Source organism: Rhynchophorus ferrugineus, unplaced genomic scaffold (assembly GCF_030347505.1).
Source record: "Rhynchophorus ferrugineus isolate W39M unplaced genomic scaffold, kcgeb_rfMv2 rfM8, whole genome shotgun sequence".
In the NCBI taxonomy this organism is placed as follows: domain Eukaryota; kingdom Metazoa; phylum Arthropoda; class Insecta; order Coleoptera; family Curculionidae; genus Rhynchophorus; species Rhynchophorus ferrugineus.
The window spans coordinates 5,941,565-5,961,140 of record NW_027472587.1 but is presented as its reverse complement, the minus strand read 5'-3'; the positions used below and the strand labels follow the sequence as shown (position 1 = coordinate 5,961,140).

Genomic DNA, 19,576 nt, shown 5'->3' with positions numbered 1-19,576 from the left:
ATGACAACGATATCACTGTTGTAAGTGATCTAAAAAATGATTGGATTTCGGTTCGTTTTAACGGCAATTCGCAAATGAAAAATCAGTCTATTAAATTATCTGCTCTCCAGTCATGCGGAACTCATCTAGCTTTTTTGGTATTGTTTCTAATATGAAAGGGGTAAAACCATTTTATGATACATTCTAGTTCCGCATGATATCTCAAGAGGAAATATGTCTATCTACCTTGATGTATTTAAGATTTTGGTCAACTTAGCATTGTTCTCTTTATGTATGTAAAAGAACAAAATGTGAATGAAAAAGCCAAATAACATTTTCTAAAATTAAATAACCTGTAAGGCATACCTTCGGTTTGAGCATAATTAATTAATTCATTCATTGTCAGACATTTTGAAAGGGACATAACTTATAATTATACATTATTAAAATTAAATTAATATATTACTTATTAGAATCGTTCCTAAATAGGATTACATCCGCCAGTTTTTGCTCTTCTTAATTCTACTTTTCATAACGAAACCGAAAGGTTAGTTAAAATTTAAGTAAATAAATTTCATTAAACTCCTACCAAATATATTAAAAATGAATGAATATATATAATTATTTATTATTCGTTTTTAGACTTTTCTTTTGGCAAGTATGTTAGTGATGGTCTAGTGTATAAGTGACCGACATATATAATCCTTCGTCAATATAGGGAATATTTAGTTTGTAGATGTTGTAAAGTAGAATGCATAGAAAAATAATCGGACTAATAACCTAATTATTATTATTATACACTTATGGTGATAATAGATGAACAGAAATTACTAAATATAACATCAGATGTGTGATATGTCCGTGTGAAATAGTCATGAGGGAAATAGATCTATTTCAGTGTAAATTAATGTGTAACATCCACAATCACAAAGGTTTTAAATACGAATGATACTGATAATCGAACCGTTAATAAAAAAGATCAATTCAGAGTTAGAATTATTGAAGACAATAGTATTTTAATAGCATTTTTGCGAATGAGGCAGCACTTAACCATATTAATTGTTCCCATGGCGTTTCATTCATGTTGCGTTAAAATTTACAAGAGAGCAAATATAATAAAAAAAAAGATTGACATTAAACATATTTTTATAGATCTGTTACTGTTAGTTGTGAAACTCATTGACGAAATTCTGATTTCTGATTTACGATGATCCATGAATTATTAAAATCCGTCAACATAATTTTACCAAAATTATGTAACCATTGGTATATGAATAAACCGATTCGCGCTAGTTTTATATTCCTTATAGGGGAACATTCTTGTATATATAAACCGATTTTGTTTAACATGCCTCACGCTTTAAGGCTCGGAATTTATGGCACACAACTTGACGATAGCAGCGCATCTGCGGCACAAACGTACATGTAAAAACTTACGTCGCCCTGGGGAGCACTTGCTTGCTAAATGCAGCGGTTTGTTGATAAATCGCCCTCTTAAGACGCCGCGCAACTGTGTAAACTTGGTACAATTGCCGGCCAAAAAAAAAAAAACCGAAAACTTCCCTCGTTTGCTTGCCGATGGCTACTTGCGAAACATCAATCAATTTAATATGTATATACGCATTTTTAAGATCCGGCGCGGGTGGCGTATTTAGGAATGAATCTATATATGCTTCAAAGAGGTAATGACTTCATTATAACATAAATGACATGTTTTAAATATACGTCTATTTGAGATTATTAGATTTGGATTAATGCCTAATAAGTCTTGACTGAATAAATTTTTTTAATATTTATGCTTTTGGTACTGCAATTATTTATTAACTTTAATAAAATTTATTCTATATATAGTTTATTAGTTCCAAATGTTCTTCCGTAATAGTTAACCTAAATAGTGTTGGGAATGATCAACTGAAATTGACTCTCGACTGTTTAGTAATTGACTACTTTTTACTATCGATTATTTCAGTCCCTATTTTTGATTCGACCGATTTTACCATTTTTTACCAATGACTTTTTTAGTCGACTGTTTTCAGTTGTTATTTTAGTGCCGCAACAGTCGGCTGGCAAGGTTATAGCGTCTGTATTTTGGGATTTGTATGGAATAATTTTCAGTGACTATCTTGAAAAAATAAGAACCATCAACAGCGACTATTACATAGCGTTATTGCACCCTGTGAAGCACGAAATCGCCGAAAAACAGCGGCATTTGACGAAAAATTAAGTGATGCTTCACCAAGACAATGTGCCGTGTCACAAGTCAGTGTAAACGATGGCAAAAATCCATAAATTGGGCTTCGAACTGCTTCCTCATCCACCGCATTCTCCAGATCTGGCCCCCAGCGAAAATTTCCTGTTCTCAAATCTCAAAAGAATGCACGCCGAGAAGAAATTCTCGTCGAATGAAGACAAAGGACAAATCGTACTACAAAAATGGTATCGAAAAGTTAGAGGGTCGCTATAATCAGTGTATCACCCTTGAAGGGAATTATGTTGTATAAAAAAAACTAACTGTGCCGAAAAATGTGTTTTACCATGGTAAGCCGGAGACCTTTTAATCAACCTGGTATAACTATTACAACAGAATATAGAAAATAGACAACTTCGTTGCTGGGACCATTTAAATATTTTTCTCCTACATAAGGACGAGGTACTGGAGAAAATCAAGATCAAGAGCGATCCGGATGTCCAAAATTTACAACAAAGCAGGAATATACGTCTAACTATGCTTCAAATTACCAAAAAAAGTAATGAAATAAAACATACAAAAACTTTACAGGTTTCAGAAGCATGCAGTATGTAGACTGTTAAGTATAGTGGCCGTAGTAATATGCCTTACGGCTATATTGATGTAAAACTGAACAAGGGAAGCTGAAAATCGGAATATACTTCAAGAAAATGCCTATAAATGAAAATTCCTTCCGGAGAGTATCTTATTGGTCGATGATTCCTTGTCCAATAAGATTATAAACCTAAACATTCGTTAAAAAAATATCTGGGTTTCCTAGAGTAAAAACAAAGCCGACCTCCCTCTTGTCGAATCTCTGTGGGACGAACTTAATAGAAAAGTGCAGAACTGATGCTCAATTAGCACATGACAGTCCTGAAAATACTTACAAAGTGAATAGAAGACACTGAACAACGAATATTTAAATAAGTTTATAAATATAATTAGTATAATTGGTGAACAAGTAATAAGGTTATGTGAGTTATTACTTCAAATTTTCAAAAATATAATATCAACAATAAATCGATGTTAGAAATTAAATAAAAAATGTACTGAGCATTTATAATAATGTCTACGTGATTCCTGATATATGATATATGAAAAGCAGCAGATTATTGTTGTGATACACTATTCTGACACACTTTATCTGCTCTTTCATTTAATGAATTATAATTACAAATAAACAATACATTATCATTATAAGTATCACGTAGTTATCACTATCAATATTGTATACTTGAAGAAGATAATAAAAAATATAAAACGCAATTTCACTCAAAAAATACTCCTAAAAATTAAATATTATTAAATATAGAACAATAGGCTTTTATTTTCATAATTTTTTACAACTTCATCAAACTTAGACATTTACATATATGATATTGACTAGGAATCACAACTACTCACAACTAAGCCAATCAAAACTAAGTAAACAAGTATTATTTTAGATTTTGATGCAACTACAAAAATCGGTAAGGACTAAACCTAATTGGTTGGTTGCTCTTACTATTATCGCTACATAGACCCTTCCACTATTCAGAACTAATGTGATTTTCCAAATATCATTATATAAATATTTTCTGTGTGTTATCACATCTATTGGTGAAATCAACTACCACAAGAAAGTGACGGTAAGCAAAGCAAGCATTTGTGGTCACTACTGCCAGCACATTGATATATTCATTTCTTTAATCTAGAAGCGTTGTATCTCTATCACCGTCCCGTCTCTATATCGACACTTATCTTAAGCCACATTCACAATAAGACATACACTTTTTATATACAATAGGTGTTGGCAAGGCATCATTACCTACTGACAGCATCGTAAACTAACACTCACCCTTGACTGGGGGAGGCATATACTTTCGGTTCCAGCCATTACAGGGCCGTCGCACTGTAAATATAAACAATTTCTTTTTGAATATGGGTTTCAGTTTTGGTTTTTGTTCAAGGTTATTTTTTGCGTAATTCCTCATCATCATAGGGCTTAAATATCAAATTATCTTTAGTGTTTTTATCCATATGGAGTAGGGTGTTGAGAGTTTGTGGTAGAGTAAATAATGTTATAAGCAGAGAATGCTTTATTTTAGTATAATCTTAAGTTAGGATATATATTATCCTTTGGTAATTCCTCATCATCTTGTATCAAGTTATTGCTTTAATATATTCTGCTATTTTTGGTTTTATTGAAATAAGGTAGAGTGCTAATAAGATTACTTCTGGTGTAAATAAAGTTATTAATAGAAAAAAATATGTTATTTAATTATTCGTCAGTTTTCCCAAATATATTGTGTTATTATGCTGTAGTAAATATTTGAGTAAAATTTTAAATATATGGTGTAGTAAAGTTTATGTTTTTTAGAAGTATAGCAGATTCGTCATCATCACTAATAACTAATACTAACTAATTGAAGACACATTTTTAACAATATTGTAGCAATATCATATTATTGTTGTACCGATCACACTTTATGTATTAACACAAAGTAATGTTACACATATAACACAACACAGGTGTTAATAAATATACTACAAATTTTGATATATTAAAAAGCAACTCACCATAACCTCAGTATTAAATATCCTTTTTAATGTTTTAAAGATAAATAAGTGATCGCAACATGTATATATTAAAGTTTATATGGAGTAAACATTTTTAGACAATAAATTAATTTGTTCGTTTTATGGGAAGGTATACAGCGGTGAAAGAAAAACACGGAATATGCGAAAGTTTCATCCTAAATCAGATTAACAAAATTCCAGAACAACAAGTATACTTTTTCCTCTGTTAAAAAAGTACATAGACTTCCGCAGGCAGCTTATCCAGATCTAGAACTCAGAAAAGCTAAGAAAAATTGTTCTTGCCTAAGAACTGATACTAATTGATATGGTTGTGGATGCATAGTATATCATTGTATTTATCATTATTAATACTACCTTCTAACCACTTCAATTTTTATTAGGAAAAGCATTTCGTAACAGAGCAATACTGCAGAAATTTTAATATGTGCATCAAGATTTAAAATGTGGCAAAGTATAGAATTTTAATTTCTCATTTGGTGGTGAGTTGTTAGACCTAATGTGGGACACAAGACAAAGTAGAAAGCAGTAGATTAACGAAAGGTATAGAAGATAAGTTTAAAATGAGCTATCTACAATAGAAACTTTCCAGAATATTACATAACATAATAAAGTACTTAAAATACATAAATTTACTGAGATGAAAATTTATGACAGCTACTGTTTTAAACATTGAATATAAGGAGGATAGGATATTTTTAACAAAGGATAGGTAAAGACATCAGTATTTTATCAAATATGGTAAGATTGGTGTATTCATTGCTTTTCAATATAATATATTTTTAGTGGAAAAATAGAGATAAAAGATATAAATTATATTAAAACATAAATGATATAATGAGAATATGTACGATGAAACAAACTACATATCTTGATGGAATACAATGGACAAATAGAGGAAATTATCAATTATTAGCATTAATTTAGTAAATATTTTAAACCGGTGATAATTACTAAGGCATATAACGATTAATACAATAAAATATGTAACTATACAATAATTTATTCTTCGAAGCTTCTATCAATTATTTTATTATTAGTTTAATATAATTTCTTATCTATGTCGGTTACTTGCTATTCATTATTTTTTTTTGCAATATTATGCCATCAACTTATTTCACTTGGCATCGGTAGTAACAATTTTTTTTATAATTAGCAGCCCCTAATAGCCTGTACCTTTCTGATTGTACTATATACACAGCAAGGTCACCTTATGGTCATTAATAATTTTATTACATGTCAATGGCTCTCCTACGTTAACTTATGACATATTACTCTAGGAAATATTGTAGAAGATTCACTTTCTATCGCTAGCCCTAATACTCTAGAGAGTATGTCATTTTAAGTGGTAGCCATTTCCTCTTTTTTGGATCTTCCTCATCGCATGTGAATATCTGGTTGATTTATCAACTGCTAAGCTGCCTGAATGCTATTTGAGGACTTCAACTCGGTTTTCATCTAATAAGTCTTACAGTTCTTTGCTTTTCGCTTTTTTGCTAATTTTATTGGCCAATCAGGTCACTATTTCTTAATGACATCAAAATCACGAATCTTAAAATCAAAGAATTTGTATGATGGAAAGGCATCACCATAAGCTTGTAAAAGTAAAGAACTTTGGCAATCGATATCTTCACATCAAACAACAAAAGTAATGAATGTGAAGATTCTATTTTGACCTTTCCATGTTTAGTGATATGTAGTGATATGATAATATTTAGTGATAAATGTCTCAGTATATTATACACAACAAATATAAATAAACACATACAAATACAGAAAACTTATATTAATGAGTATTTACATTAGTTATATTATATATATATATATATATATATATATATATATATATATATATATATGTATATATATATAATATAATATTAATATTATTATTAATAATATTAATATCTTGCACTACAAAATACTTAATCAGACTTTTATTTTATATATTATATTAAAAGTAATATTAGGCAATGTGATTGGCAAATGTTTCCAGAATATATAAAAAGACTGAGTAACGAAAAATACTAGAATTAACATACATATGGACCTTTGTGATTAGCGGATGCATTGAGGGTGGATCTATTAAAAGAAACAACAAAAGACATACCGCGCTATAGAAAATCTAGTAGTACTATGCATGCCATATTGCAAGTAAATTGAAATGCATATAACCTCGCAAATTAAAGAATAACTGCCAAGCAACAGATCGTTCATTGAATTAACATTACCATACCATGCTTGGTTGGCACAGTGGTAAAGGCGGCGGGATGGTCCTCTTACTGTTGCGATAATCGCGGGTTCGAATCGTGCTGGAGCATGATCGTAAATTTATGTTTGTTATTATTTAATATTTGTGATTGTCCTAGACAAGAGTGCAAAATCCGACATGAAAAATTAACCCCTATCACGCCAGCAACCAGGCTGAGTAAGATTGGGTGTGTTCTGGGATGATTTCTAAGTTGGTCACTCGCCAGTCGGTAGATTTTATGCCGAGGACCGTGGTTAAACTGTAGGTTCAGTCTAGATAAAGCCTCCTTGATAAAAATGAGGTTTTAAAATATCTATATAAAAATATTGATACGTTTCAACCTTTTTAATCCATTTAATATATTCATGAAAACATTCTTGATATTGATCAATGGGAGAATATCGAAACGTTATTGGTCCTACGGTTGTTTATCAAATCTAAATCGGATGGTGGCTGGAGTAACTGGGCCCGAAACATTTCGATAAAGAAAACGCCATCAAATGTATACATTACCTTTTTTTAATCTACTCGATGAAACCGAGAAAATATTGAAAATAACATCGGAAAAATATAAATATCGTAAATCCCGTAGGTTTATATGATATCGCGTCGTTTCCCTCGACTTGGCAACCATATAAAATTTTGAATAAGGGTGGAAAATCGTGTAGCGGCCGTTTTAATTTCCGGCATATAAATCAAAGCGGCCTTGCCAAATTGACTTTATGGCTGAACTAAAAGTTATAGCTGAATAAATCGTTAGTTTCCGATAAAATTGGAAGTAAGTTGTTGCCTTCAATTTTTGGCGCAATTTGTTTTATTTCATTCGAATGTCTCGGCTTATTTCGGCGAATATATCCCGAGAGCATCGTAATGGTTTAAATTTGTGTTTTGTATAGGTATATATATATATATCATTCAATGGATCACATACACGTTTTCTTCTTTGGAAATGTACTACTACAGGTAAGGAGATGGATTTACTATAAATACTCTAAAGTATGAGATCTTGATATTGTTGGTATTGTTAGGCTTCTGCCGCGTTAGATAGACACTCCCCTCCAACCTCATAGATAGTTTTATGCCCTTTATAAGGTTTAAGAGTGGATGGCACAAAAAAACTATTAATTAACTTTCTTGAATCTATATATTAATCGGCTTAGCGAAAATCTTAAATCCCTTTTTGTTGAAAACGGGAGTACCGGGAAGCATGACATTTTGCACGGTTAAAGCTTATAGGGAGGAAGAAATTTTAGACCCAAAACTTTTGGTGTAGTATCCGTTACAAATAAATTAAGCAATCAGGAATCGTCGCATCAGTGGCCCAAAATATATATACAAATGTTTTGGGCTCTACTTTCATTGGACCTGGCCAGCCTGCCAGCTCCAGTTCCAATCCGATAGATTATTCGCCGTTTCTGTTGTATATAAATGGACTACCGACATGGAGGTTTACGTTGCGAAAGAAATCTGGCAGCTCTGTACTGGAAAATGCCGGCAACGCAATTTTCGGAATCGGAAGACCAGTTCTTATGTTTAGGATTTAAAACGATATTAACACGGGAACTCAGTTAATTTAGTCATTATCAATGATTTTATTCAATTTTAAGTGGTGTTGATTAAGATATTGTGGTTATTTTCATACTGTTGGATCTATTAAGGTTTATGGTAGTTGTGATTTAATGATTAAGAATACCATGATCTTATAATGTTTGATTGTACAGTATTAGTATGGACTTCAAATTAATGTATTCCTTTTACCTTAAGGTATATTGTAGTTATATATAGCTATGAAATAAAAACCCGATATATGCAAATATGTTGTACTATTATAGACTGACAAAATTCCAGAATAACAAGTATCATATATCCTTCGTTTACTAGGTGTTTAGATTTTCGCAAGCAGCTCTTTCTATTTCATAATATAAACATTAAGAAATCTATTTTCAATTTTAATAATTCCAATTAATTTGACATCTGGTGAACTAAGCTAAGAAAACTGTTCATGCTTAAGAACTGGTAGTAATTGATAAGAATCTGGAGTCATGGCCTATCATTTTATTTCAGGTAATTTAAAAATTTATTAAAATTGTTTTGTAAACTTAGTTGTTATTAATGTCTAATATAATTCAGGTTTCATTAATGAATGACTTTTGTAATTTGTGCATAAAGAATTAAAATGAGTGTTGTTTTTGAAAGAATAGTAGCAATTATAAAGTAGTTTGTAGAATTTTAATTCCTTTAATAAGTAAAAAACAGTGGATCAGCGAAAGCCATAGAAGACATATTAAATGTGAGGTATCTGCAATGGTGATATTCCAGAATATTACACAAAGGGCTTGAAATAAATAAATTTTGACAGGTATGCTGATTTTTGCCTGGTTTTTTTAAATCAATTTATAGTTTTTCAATACATATTTTAGTAAAATATAGGTAATTTTGACAATAAAAGTAATATAGAATAAATACCTTAGATATTTTTATGATATAATTCAAACATATAAATAATGACACTTTATTATTTTATTATTAGAACTATTTTTTAAAATTCTGTTCACAGTAAATTATAAAATATTCATAAAACATCGCAATAATTGTTCTAGTTATTTTACAAAATTGTAGTTTTATATATAAATATGCAACTTGTTTAACCATTTGAAATCTTCTTTTCAAGCAGCCTCCATAGTTTCAACCCCCTTTGATAATGAATGATGAGATTTAAAATTTATATAAATTATTCCTCAAACGTTATAACAAAAATATTTGACAATCTGATCACTGAATAATTTATTATTACACCTTTTTGGTAATTTAGATAATACTAATCCATACATATTTAATACGTTATCGACATTTAACTTAGAATCAGTTTTAAATACATTATTTATTGAAATGAAGTTTTTTTAATGAAGTCTCCTTTTACCAACTATGGGTTTATCTGGACTGGACCTAAAGTTTAACGTGGGCTCCGAAGCAGGGTCCTCAGCGTTAAGCCTACCGACTGGCGAGTGACCAACTTTAGAAATCATCCCAAAAGACATCCGGTCTTACCTAGCCTGGTTACTGGAGTGACTGAGATCATTTTCCTTGTCGGATTTTACACTCTTGTCTAGAACAATCATAAATTTTAAACAATCACAAACATAAATTTACGACCATGCCCCAGCAGGATTCGAACCCGCGGCTATCGCAACAGTAGGAAGACCGTCCTATCGCCCTTACCACTGGGCCACCAATCCGGCTGAAGTTCTATTGATTTATCTTATTAACATTCCTTATTTGTTCCTCTTATTCTGATGCCTCAAGCAGGATTTGCGAGACAATTTGGCACCATCAAAAATCAGAGCAGATTAGATTGAAAATCAACTGTATTGTTTAGTCGATATATGAAAAAACTTGAACCTATAGACATTACAAACGAGGAGCTGCACGAGGATTCATCAAAATCAAATAAAGCTATAAATTTCTCCAAGATCTCACCTCAAAACATTAAACAAAGTTAAATCGTATTAACGTTAAAGCAATACACCTACTAAATAATGAGCACGATATCACAAGATTGAAATGAAACAAACCCCCCCGAGATTTTATAGTGTGCAAGTATTTTGAAAATGTTGTAGCACTTGCCTTGCTTGTGTATTAAGGTTTATAAAATGACATACATTTAGTGTCCACATGGAAATTTGGACTAATGATATTGTAAGAACTAAACATCATTGTGGTTGGCACACAAATATACCATGAAAATTTGGGAAAAACATACGTAATTCATAAGATTATCAAAGATAAATTGGTGGAGGTAAGCACAATTGCTCAAATATAAGTTGTTCAGATGTAACAACGATCACGTCTATTTTACAGGACATACAGGATTTGAATTATATTCTTATTGGCACTATTATAAATACCGTCGCTTCAAAAAGTTGCAACTTCTTTCCATTATAGTAAAATGGTTCCTAAAAAATACTGCATTTGTGATAAATTCTACACGTTTCATAACTTAAATTCATAACCCGCATCCCGAAGCTTGTATTATCAACTAAATTTTTAAACTGTAGATATGAAAAATGGCAGATTACATACTCGCTAGTATTGGAACCGTTTTTGTTTTTTTTTTTTTCATTTTGGACATTTTTTATACATTAACCAATTATTCCGAAAGAATTATACCCAAACAACGACGATCATTGGAATAAATAAAACATGTACCGTTAATTGTACTTTCACATATAAACTATATGCAAAGTGTGTTGCATATTTTATTACGTTGACCCCACCTACAGCATTAAAACAAAATACGTGTTAGGCGAAAACTGACTGCATTACTGCAATATATAGACGCATAAATAGCAGCCGCTGCATTTTATTTTGGATTAGCGACCGATACAAACTACGCCGATGATGTATAAATAATAAGATTGATTCGTTTGAAATATGCTGATTTGGAGGGAGGTTCATGGATATTAGCGACAAACATATTTGATTTTACATGCAATAATACAGGCTATTTTATATTGCTACAAAACATTTTAATTAAAATCCCACTATATTTTAGAATAAATGTGGAATAAATACTGGTTTGGTTAATACGAAAAAGCTTCAGTAGTTAATTGAAATAGCTTTAATTAGCATTAACCTATTGAGAAACAGTTACATCGCTAGGAATAAAAAAGCAACTAATTAAATTTATCTCATATTAAGCCTAATTCTTAGGTTTAGGTTTTCGGATCATATTTTTTTTTAACTCAACGAGACGTGTTGATAGAAACTTTCAGTTTATTTGAAACTATTTTATTTTAATGGAAGTGGCGAATTTCTGAACTTTTCAATCTATCCTTGGTGGCTTTACACCCCCATCGCCAGATCAGCTTCTCAAGGCGCAGCAGGTGCCCTTGATTTATTTATTCCTCAAGACGTAAATCGCCAAAAAAAAATTCGAATCCTTGACGAACTAGACTCTGATCATCGCCCGGTCCTTCTTAAACTCGGAAGCTACGTCACCACTCAAGTCCCACTCACAACATTTAGCAAAAATTCCGACTGGAGGAACTACTAACCTCTTCTGCCGCAATCCGATACAATTCCGAAAATTAATATTTCCGAAGCTCGAGCAAGCCGTACTCAAGCTAACTCGTGACATTCAGTCTGCTCACGAATCTGCCACAGTGGAAATTTCATCATAACCCCAACTGTGGAGAAACAATCTTCCCACTTATCTTAAACGTAAAATTAGCATTAAAAAAGGTCTATGCAGATTAGCTCGATTCACCCTTGATGCTGCAGACAAAACGAGGCAAACAGAGCATGCAAGAGGGTAAAGGAAGCTATCTTGACTTGGCGAGCGACGAAATGGAACTCATTTCTCGCCGACCAAATACTGGATCCCCCCTTCTTTGTGTCGTGTCGTGTCTTCAAATACTTCGTAGGGATGACCCCCTGAGTCAGCGGTTACAGGAATTTGCAGTCACTGACCAAGCAGAGAGCTCCTCACAGAGACCTACGAGGCTCAGATTAATTGCGTCCCTCCTACAGAGAACACTAAAACTATCATCAACGAATTCAACTGCATCAAAAGACCAGTAACCACAGCCATTCTTCTCAACCATGTCATGCTTCCATAGTCACTGGATAACGTCACTAGGTACGTCTCCATTTCGACCGACGGTTCGGTTAGCATTCCCAAATCCAGAAATCAATCCAAAAAGCTTCGAGCATAGCAAACCTGCTATCTTCCCTGATTTGCCCTTCTAGCAGACTTCCCATCTCCATCAAATGCTTATTTTACAAGATGTTAATTCGGTCCGTATTCCTCTACGAATATACAAAATTGCAACGTTTAGGGCCTAAAAATTCTTCCTCGATATAGGTTTTAACCGAGCTAAATTTCACGCCTCCAGGTGCTCTCGTTTTCATCAAAAAGAGAGGAAAATTTTTCGCCAGGCCGAGTAAATTTAAATGTATATAATACAATACAAAACATTACATTATTTCATGTTACGATCCCTTTTGTTGTTTATCTCTACACCGCAGTGTTGTACTTCATCTATTATTACCCCTATATACGCGCAAGCTCTATATATTTGTTTAAAAGTGAATATAATGAAATCAGCGGTCTGCTATCGATTAACAACCAACAGATTTATCTCTTTTTTCTATCAAGGTAATGCAGATGGTATTTGCTGTTCGGATAACGTAAACAATCCCGAACAGCGTCCAATAATTCAGTTAAAAGTTCGGTTCCGGCACCGTGGAAATACTCGGGATTCGGCGTATCGGATATAGGTTATCAGAATCGGAGTCCCGCATAGCACGACTCGAGGCCTGTCAGTTCGCGATTCGGCCGCGTCTGCCAGCCGCACTAGCCTTTATCAGGTGGAATTTAGGAAATTGGAGTGAGTACGGAACGGCATGCACCAGCGGGAAATATTATCTAGGCGATGGTCCGCGAAACGAATTTCCATTAGGCACGATCGATGAAAATGATATTGTTAATTGTCTGCTACGGTTCGATGATGTGATCTGTGATATCTAATTACACTGTGCGACAATTTTTTTGTTCTAAAATAAAAAAACGGATATTTTGTAACACGTAACATTTCATAGTTATGATAAATTAAAGTACTACAAATAAATAGACAGTTTCAAAATTTTAAAACAAATTTAATTATTTATATTTAATTAATAACAGGCCAATTGAAAAGTACCCGGATAATAGATTATAGAATAAAGAAACTTTAATTTAATTTAATTTCTTTATTCTATGCACATAGATTTTTTAGTTAGCCCTAACCCTGAAAAGATGCGTGTATAAATTTGACAGCTGTCGGATCATTAGTTTGTAAATTATAGCATTTTGAGTGAAGTTACTTTTGTTATTGTGAAAAAAAAATGGATAAAAAGGAATTTCGCTTACTGATAAAATATTGCTTTTTAAAGGGAAAAAATACAGTTGAAGCAAATATTTGGCTTGATGCCGAGTTTCCGAACACTTCCCCAGGAAAATCAACCATCAAAGAATGGTATTCTAAGTTTAGACGTGGTGAAATGAGCACCGAAGGCGGTGAACGCGGTGGACGCCCAAAAGAGGTTGTTAACCGACGAAAACATATTAAAAAATCCACAAAATGATTTTGAGTGACCGTAAATTGAATGATATAGCAGACACCCTAAAGATATCAACTGACCGTGTACATCATATTGACCAAAAGCAACGACGAGTTCATTCGGAGCAGTGTTTGAAGATGATCAATAGTAACAAACCCCAGTTTTTGCATCGATATGTGACAATGGATGAAACATGGCACCACCATTTCACTCCAAAGTCCAATCGACAGTCATCCGGATGGACTGCACATGAAGAACCCGCTCCGCGTGGGAAAACGCAACAGTCGGCTGGCAAGGTTATGGCGTCTGTATTTTGGGATGCGCATGCAACAATTTTCATTGACTACCTTGAAGAACGAAGGACCATCAACGGTGACCATTACATAACGTTATTGGACCGTTTAAAGGACAGAATCGCCGAAAAATGCCCTCATTTGAAGAAAAAAAATGTGCTGCTTCACCAAGACAAAGCACCGTGTCACAAGTCAGTGAAAACGATGCCAAAAATCCATGAATTGGGTTTCGAATTGCTTCCTCATCCACCGTATTCTCCAGATCTGCCCCCAGCGACTATTTCCTGTTCTCAAATCGCAAAACAATGCTCGCTGGGAACAAAGTTTCGTCGAATGATGAGGTGATCGCCGAAACTGAACCCTATTTTCAAGCAAAGGCCAAATCGTACTATCGCAGCTAAGTATCGTACTATCCTAAGCTATATGAAAAGCGAAAGTTTGAGCTTTGTTTTCATCCACTAATTCCTTGTTTTCAATATTTATTATAAGAAATAATTATGAAATACGTTGTATATCCTAGCAACACTAAGTGGAAACAAAACACATAAACCACTTTATGTACAAAAATAATATAATTATCGAATTTAACAGTCGTTTACAATAAAACTTGTATTTTCACATTGATTAAAATACACGCAATCACCTAAGACAATTCCTATTTAATTTTGTTCGTTTTTGTTCTGTCCCAATAAAAAATTGAGTCTTTGTTAAAATAAAACTCGTAATTTAATTATGATAATGGAAAAAATCTTGGAACATATTTTCAACTCATCAACCGAAAGAAAAATAAAATTATTTCTCTTTCGTTTTTGAATTCGTGCGAGTGTACTTTTGTTTTTTAGGAAACCAAAAAAGTTTTACATTATTTTCGAAAATCGTGTCTCGTATTTATATAATTAGACCGAAAATAATGCTTTTTGTGTGAGGCGATATAGACAGTAGAACGACGTTTTTATTCCAGACGTTATTCTATCCTGTTAAAGCAAGAAAAAATTTACTGAAACAGAGCACGTTATTGAAACCTAATCAAACAATTAAAAGCAAATAAATTTTTTTTGCTTTTTATAATAAAATAATTAAACTTATATGCTTGAGTATAAAAGTATAATATACTGTGTCGTTCAACAGATCTAAGGAGGGTCATGAATTTCTCAATTATTCGAATCACTTTCAAAATTCTGAAAGCTACCATTTCAAAATCAATAACTTGATGCTATTTTAATATTTTAATTTTCATAGGGAATAAATTAAATTTAATGTGTATATTTTTATACGCTAACATAGGAAGCAAATAATATTTTCATTTCCCTATCTCAGACTTGGTCTACCGCCATATCCCCAAAATTTAAACTAGGTTAAAGAATGGCGTGAATCAGGTTCTTTGGTTCCGAAACCAGCTGGTGCTTAGGCCTAAGCCAATAAGCATTAATGCGAAATTTAAGGAATTTTCCTGGTGGATTGCCTTGTCGATGAATCAGATTATAAACCCGGATTATTTTTGTAATGTGTTGAACCGAATGAATGAAAACAGTTGGTGATAAAGATATAGTTTATAGACGAAATAATTATACTCATGTAATTCGAAAAACCGTAAAAAAAAGAATTATTTGAACATATATCATATTAGCCAAATCATGCTCTTCTGTATCTTTGACTCTCCTCATATATTCTATTCAAAATAACAGTAAACTAACGTTATTGCGATGTTTAATCAGAGATTATACAAAATGTTTCTTCTCATTTTCCTCTAGTTAAGAAAATATACAATTTTATCTGATAGGTTTGAACAGGCAAGCCAATCAGCCTATAAAAGTCGTTCGTTTGTTAGACGTCAACAAAATTCTTCAAAATATTAATGATAATTACTTCAAATCGCTGCTTATTATTACTGTGATTGAAAATACTGAAGCTATTATATAGTCGGAGCCAGAAACCGATTGTGGCTTTAATGCGTTCCTTCGATTAGGCGCGTGATAATGGAAGTCCTCTCTTGCCATCAAAATGCGTTAGAGATGATACTGTTACTGCGGTTTTAATTGCTCTGAATATTAGTATGGCCAAAAAGAAACTGTGCCTATACGATCCAATATATGAAATATATAAAAACAGTTAACAGTTTTTTTAATATAAACATAAATTAATACAATTATTTCAGAGAATTCAGTTAGCCTGGAAAATATCCATATGTATAGCATCCCTTCATATACCGGTTGGCAATATAGGATTTAAGTGATATAAAAATAACTTACAAAGTAGTCTAATAGATCTTCCAGGCATTGTTTTTAGATAATACAATTTTCAAGAGCATATAATTAAATCAAGGAAGATTTATTATTTCATGTTGTGTATTTACACTCATGGCAAGACGATAATAAGAATAGTGCAAAGACAACAAAAGTTGATGGAAAAAGTTAAACGCCAGAATAACAATTGATTAGGTTTTAATTGAAATTAATATATTGCTTTTCATGTCGGAAACAGGAATGGTTTTATTATTGGTGCAGAGTTAGTGTTCGCCTCTAAGTCCAAGTGTGAATACCATGGAGAAATTAATTATAACATGTTTTTGCTATCGTTTGAAAAGCTAGCGAGCAGCCTTTTTTAGAATATTTAGGATTAAAATATAATAGTTTAAGAATTTAATGCATTGTTCAATAATATTTTTTGTGGCCTTATCAGTGATGTCTGCGATTTTACGCAGCCGATCAATTATTGAACATTTGTTTTTTTTTCAAAACCGAATATATATTTCGTTTTTATATTTTCAACAGGTGGTAGCAGTTAAATTGGTGTATTTCTAGATTTCGATGTTTTTGGAATTTTGGAGATAGTCCGTGTTTGATTCAAGGATATCGTCAAATATATTCTGATGTCACCACAAATATGTTCCTATGTATGTAAATATGTATATAGATTTACAACATACACAGATACATAGATACATATATGTATGTACATATACATTATGTACGATTAAAATGTATACGTCCCACAAAGCTGCCTGTAAATTCAGGAACTTAAAAAAACTACTACATAGAAACATGAAAGAACATTTACAACAGGTAAACTTAATTTTCTACGGCTCAAAATATCACAGTTCAAATATCGATCGTTTCCCATATTAACATAACAATAGTTTACATACGCTCCAAGTTTTTAATAAAACATCTGATGTTGTTGTATAGACGATAAGCTTGATAATTAATTTAGATTAGAAATACTTTAGATTCTCTATCCTATACAACTCCGACTCCCTATTTCTTTGATGGACTCTTCAAGCTTGATAAGGTCCCCAGAAAAACATTTTTATATTTATTTAGTACATCGACAACAACTTGATGCAACTAAAGAGGCGTATAACTGGAGTATATGAATCGATATGCTTGTATTGTTACGAAAAGTTGACGATTATTATTAGTTATTATGGTTATTTTCAGTATTCTGTTTGTTGATTCTGAACTTTGATGTAAATTTCTTACAACAGGTATTTAGTGCCACAAAACTACATATAAAGTAATGTAAAATTGTCTGGTATAAAGTAATGTAAACATAACCTTGAAAAATTAACAATTTTGTTTTAATATCACATATTTCTTCACATTTGTATCAACGTCACATTTTTGTGTCGATCCGAGTAATCCTCATTTGTGGGATACTTTTATTTAAATTTTTTTTTGAAGAAGTCGGCCTTCGAAACGAAGCTATTTCTTTTCAATCCATATGGTAATATTGAATGAAATGAAACAATTTGTCGTTGTCGTTAGATTTGGTTAGAACACTAAGTCATCATGGAAGATCACTGTAACTAGAAATTAATAGGTTTCAATCAAACACAGAAAACAAATTGCCGTTATAGATGCAAAAATACGACCAAATAGTTTAAGTAAAGAAAAGTAAGAACATTCGGTTATAGTGCAAAATCTGTGAGAATGAACTTGGAAATACTTGAAGGTAAAAATGCTGAATTAAGTTGAATCAGTTTCTAGGAATAATGATTCAAAGTTTATTCAAAAAATATTTCGAGCCCATAATTAGTCCCTATGTATTCCCTGGAAGATTTTTACGATTCTTTAGCACAAATGTTTCCAAATATCTTTGTTCTTATGTATGTATTTGGGGTTGGTAAAGTTTATCTGGCCTGGACCTATTGCTTAACGTGGGCCCCGAACTATGATCCACGACATATAAGCCTACTGACTGGCGAGTGACCAACTTAGAAATCATCCCAGAGGACATCCGGTTTTACCCGGCCTGGTTACTGGCGGTACCCGGCTAATCACAATCAAAAATGTTAATCAGTCACCAACATATATTTACGACCATATCCTACAGCATTCGAACCCGTGACTATTACAACAGCAGGAGGACCGCCCTGTCGCCTTTATCAAGCCGACAAATATTATTAATACGGTTCATTTCTGTCACCAAAGCGTATATAGGTTACAGAGAAAGATATGTAACTAAGCTAAATAGCTAAATATGATACGAAATCAATAAATTACTACTGCAATAATTAAGTTGTTCTCATCTACATCGAAGTGATGCATTTGGAAACCGCAAGTATTATGCTTATAGTATCGTAACCACCATTTACTTATTGCTTATCTAAAATTCTCATCAGAGACACGTTGTCATCAATATTTTATCAGATTTCATACAAAATTTTGAAGCAGACCAGATTAATATATAAATTCAAGAGTGGTACTGGTACCATCTGGCACTCAAAAGGGAAATTAAAAATTCGGCTCTAATTTTATTATTATTAATGGAGCTTATCTTTACGACCGTAATGCTTAATCGAAACAAGAGGCTAAGATGTGATTGGAGATACTTTTCTGGGATGCAAAACTATTTTTGTTGATATATCATCTTCAAACTAGTAAGACAATGAATCATTCATCCCTTTTAACCTTTTGGGTACCTAGATAGATTTATGTCAACAATTGATTTGGGAAAGGTGCATTTGATAGAGTAAGGAGAGGACACTACTTGTATTAAAACAAAAAACAAATATATACAGGAAAAATACAAGTGCCGTTATTAAAACTTATCGCAGACAAATAATCAACCTTCAGAACTCAAGCAGGACTAAGGCGGAAGTCTCAAACCTATATATAATAAGAGATGAAATGAAAATAGTAATGT

At 32.4% G+C, this 19,576-nt stretch overlaps 1 protein-coding gene across 2 annotated transcripts in view; it reads right to left on the bottom strand.

Moving 5' to 3' along the window:
• Positions 1-19,576, bottom strand: part of Nrx-1 (Neurexin 1) — a 341,164-nt gene that overhangs the window by 259,802 nt on the left and 61,786 nt on the right. The window contains exon 3 of one of the 2 annotated variants that reach the window (XM_076411693.1): positions 4,047-4,100. The exons of the other annotated variant lie outside the window; for it this stretch is intronic. Coding sequence (XP_076267808.1) covers positions 4,047-4,100 — 54 coding nt within the window. The remainder of the gene's footprint in view (positions 1-4,046; positions 4,101-19,576) is intronic. 2 annotated transcript variants of the gene reach the window in all.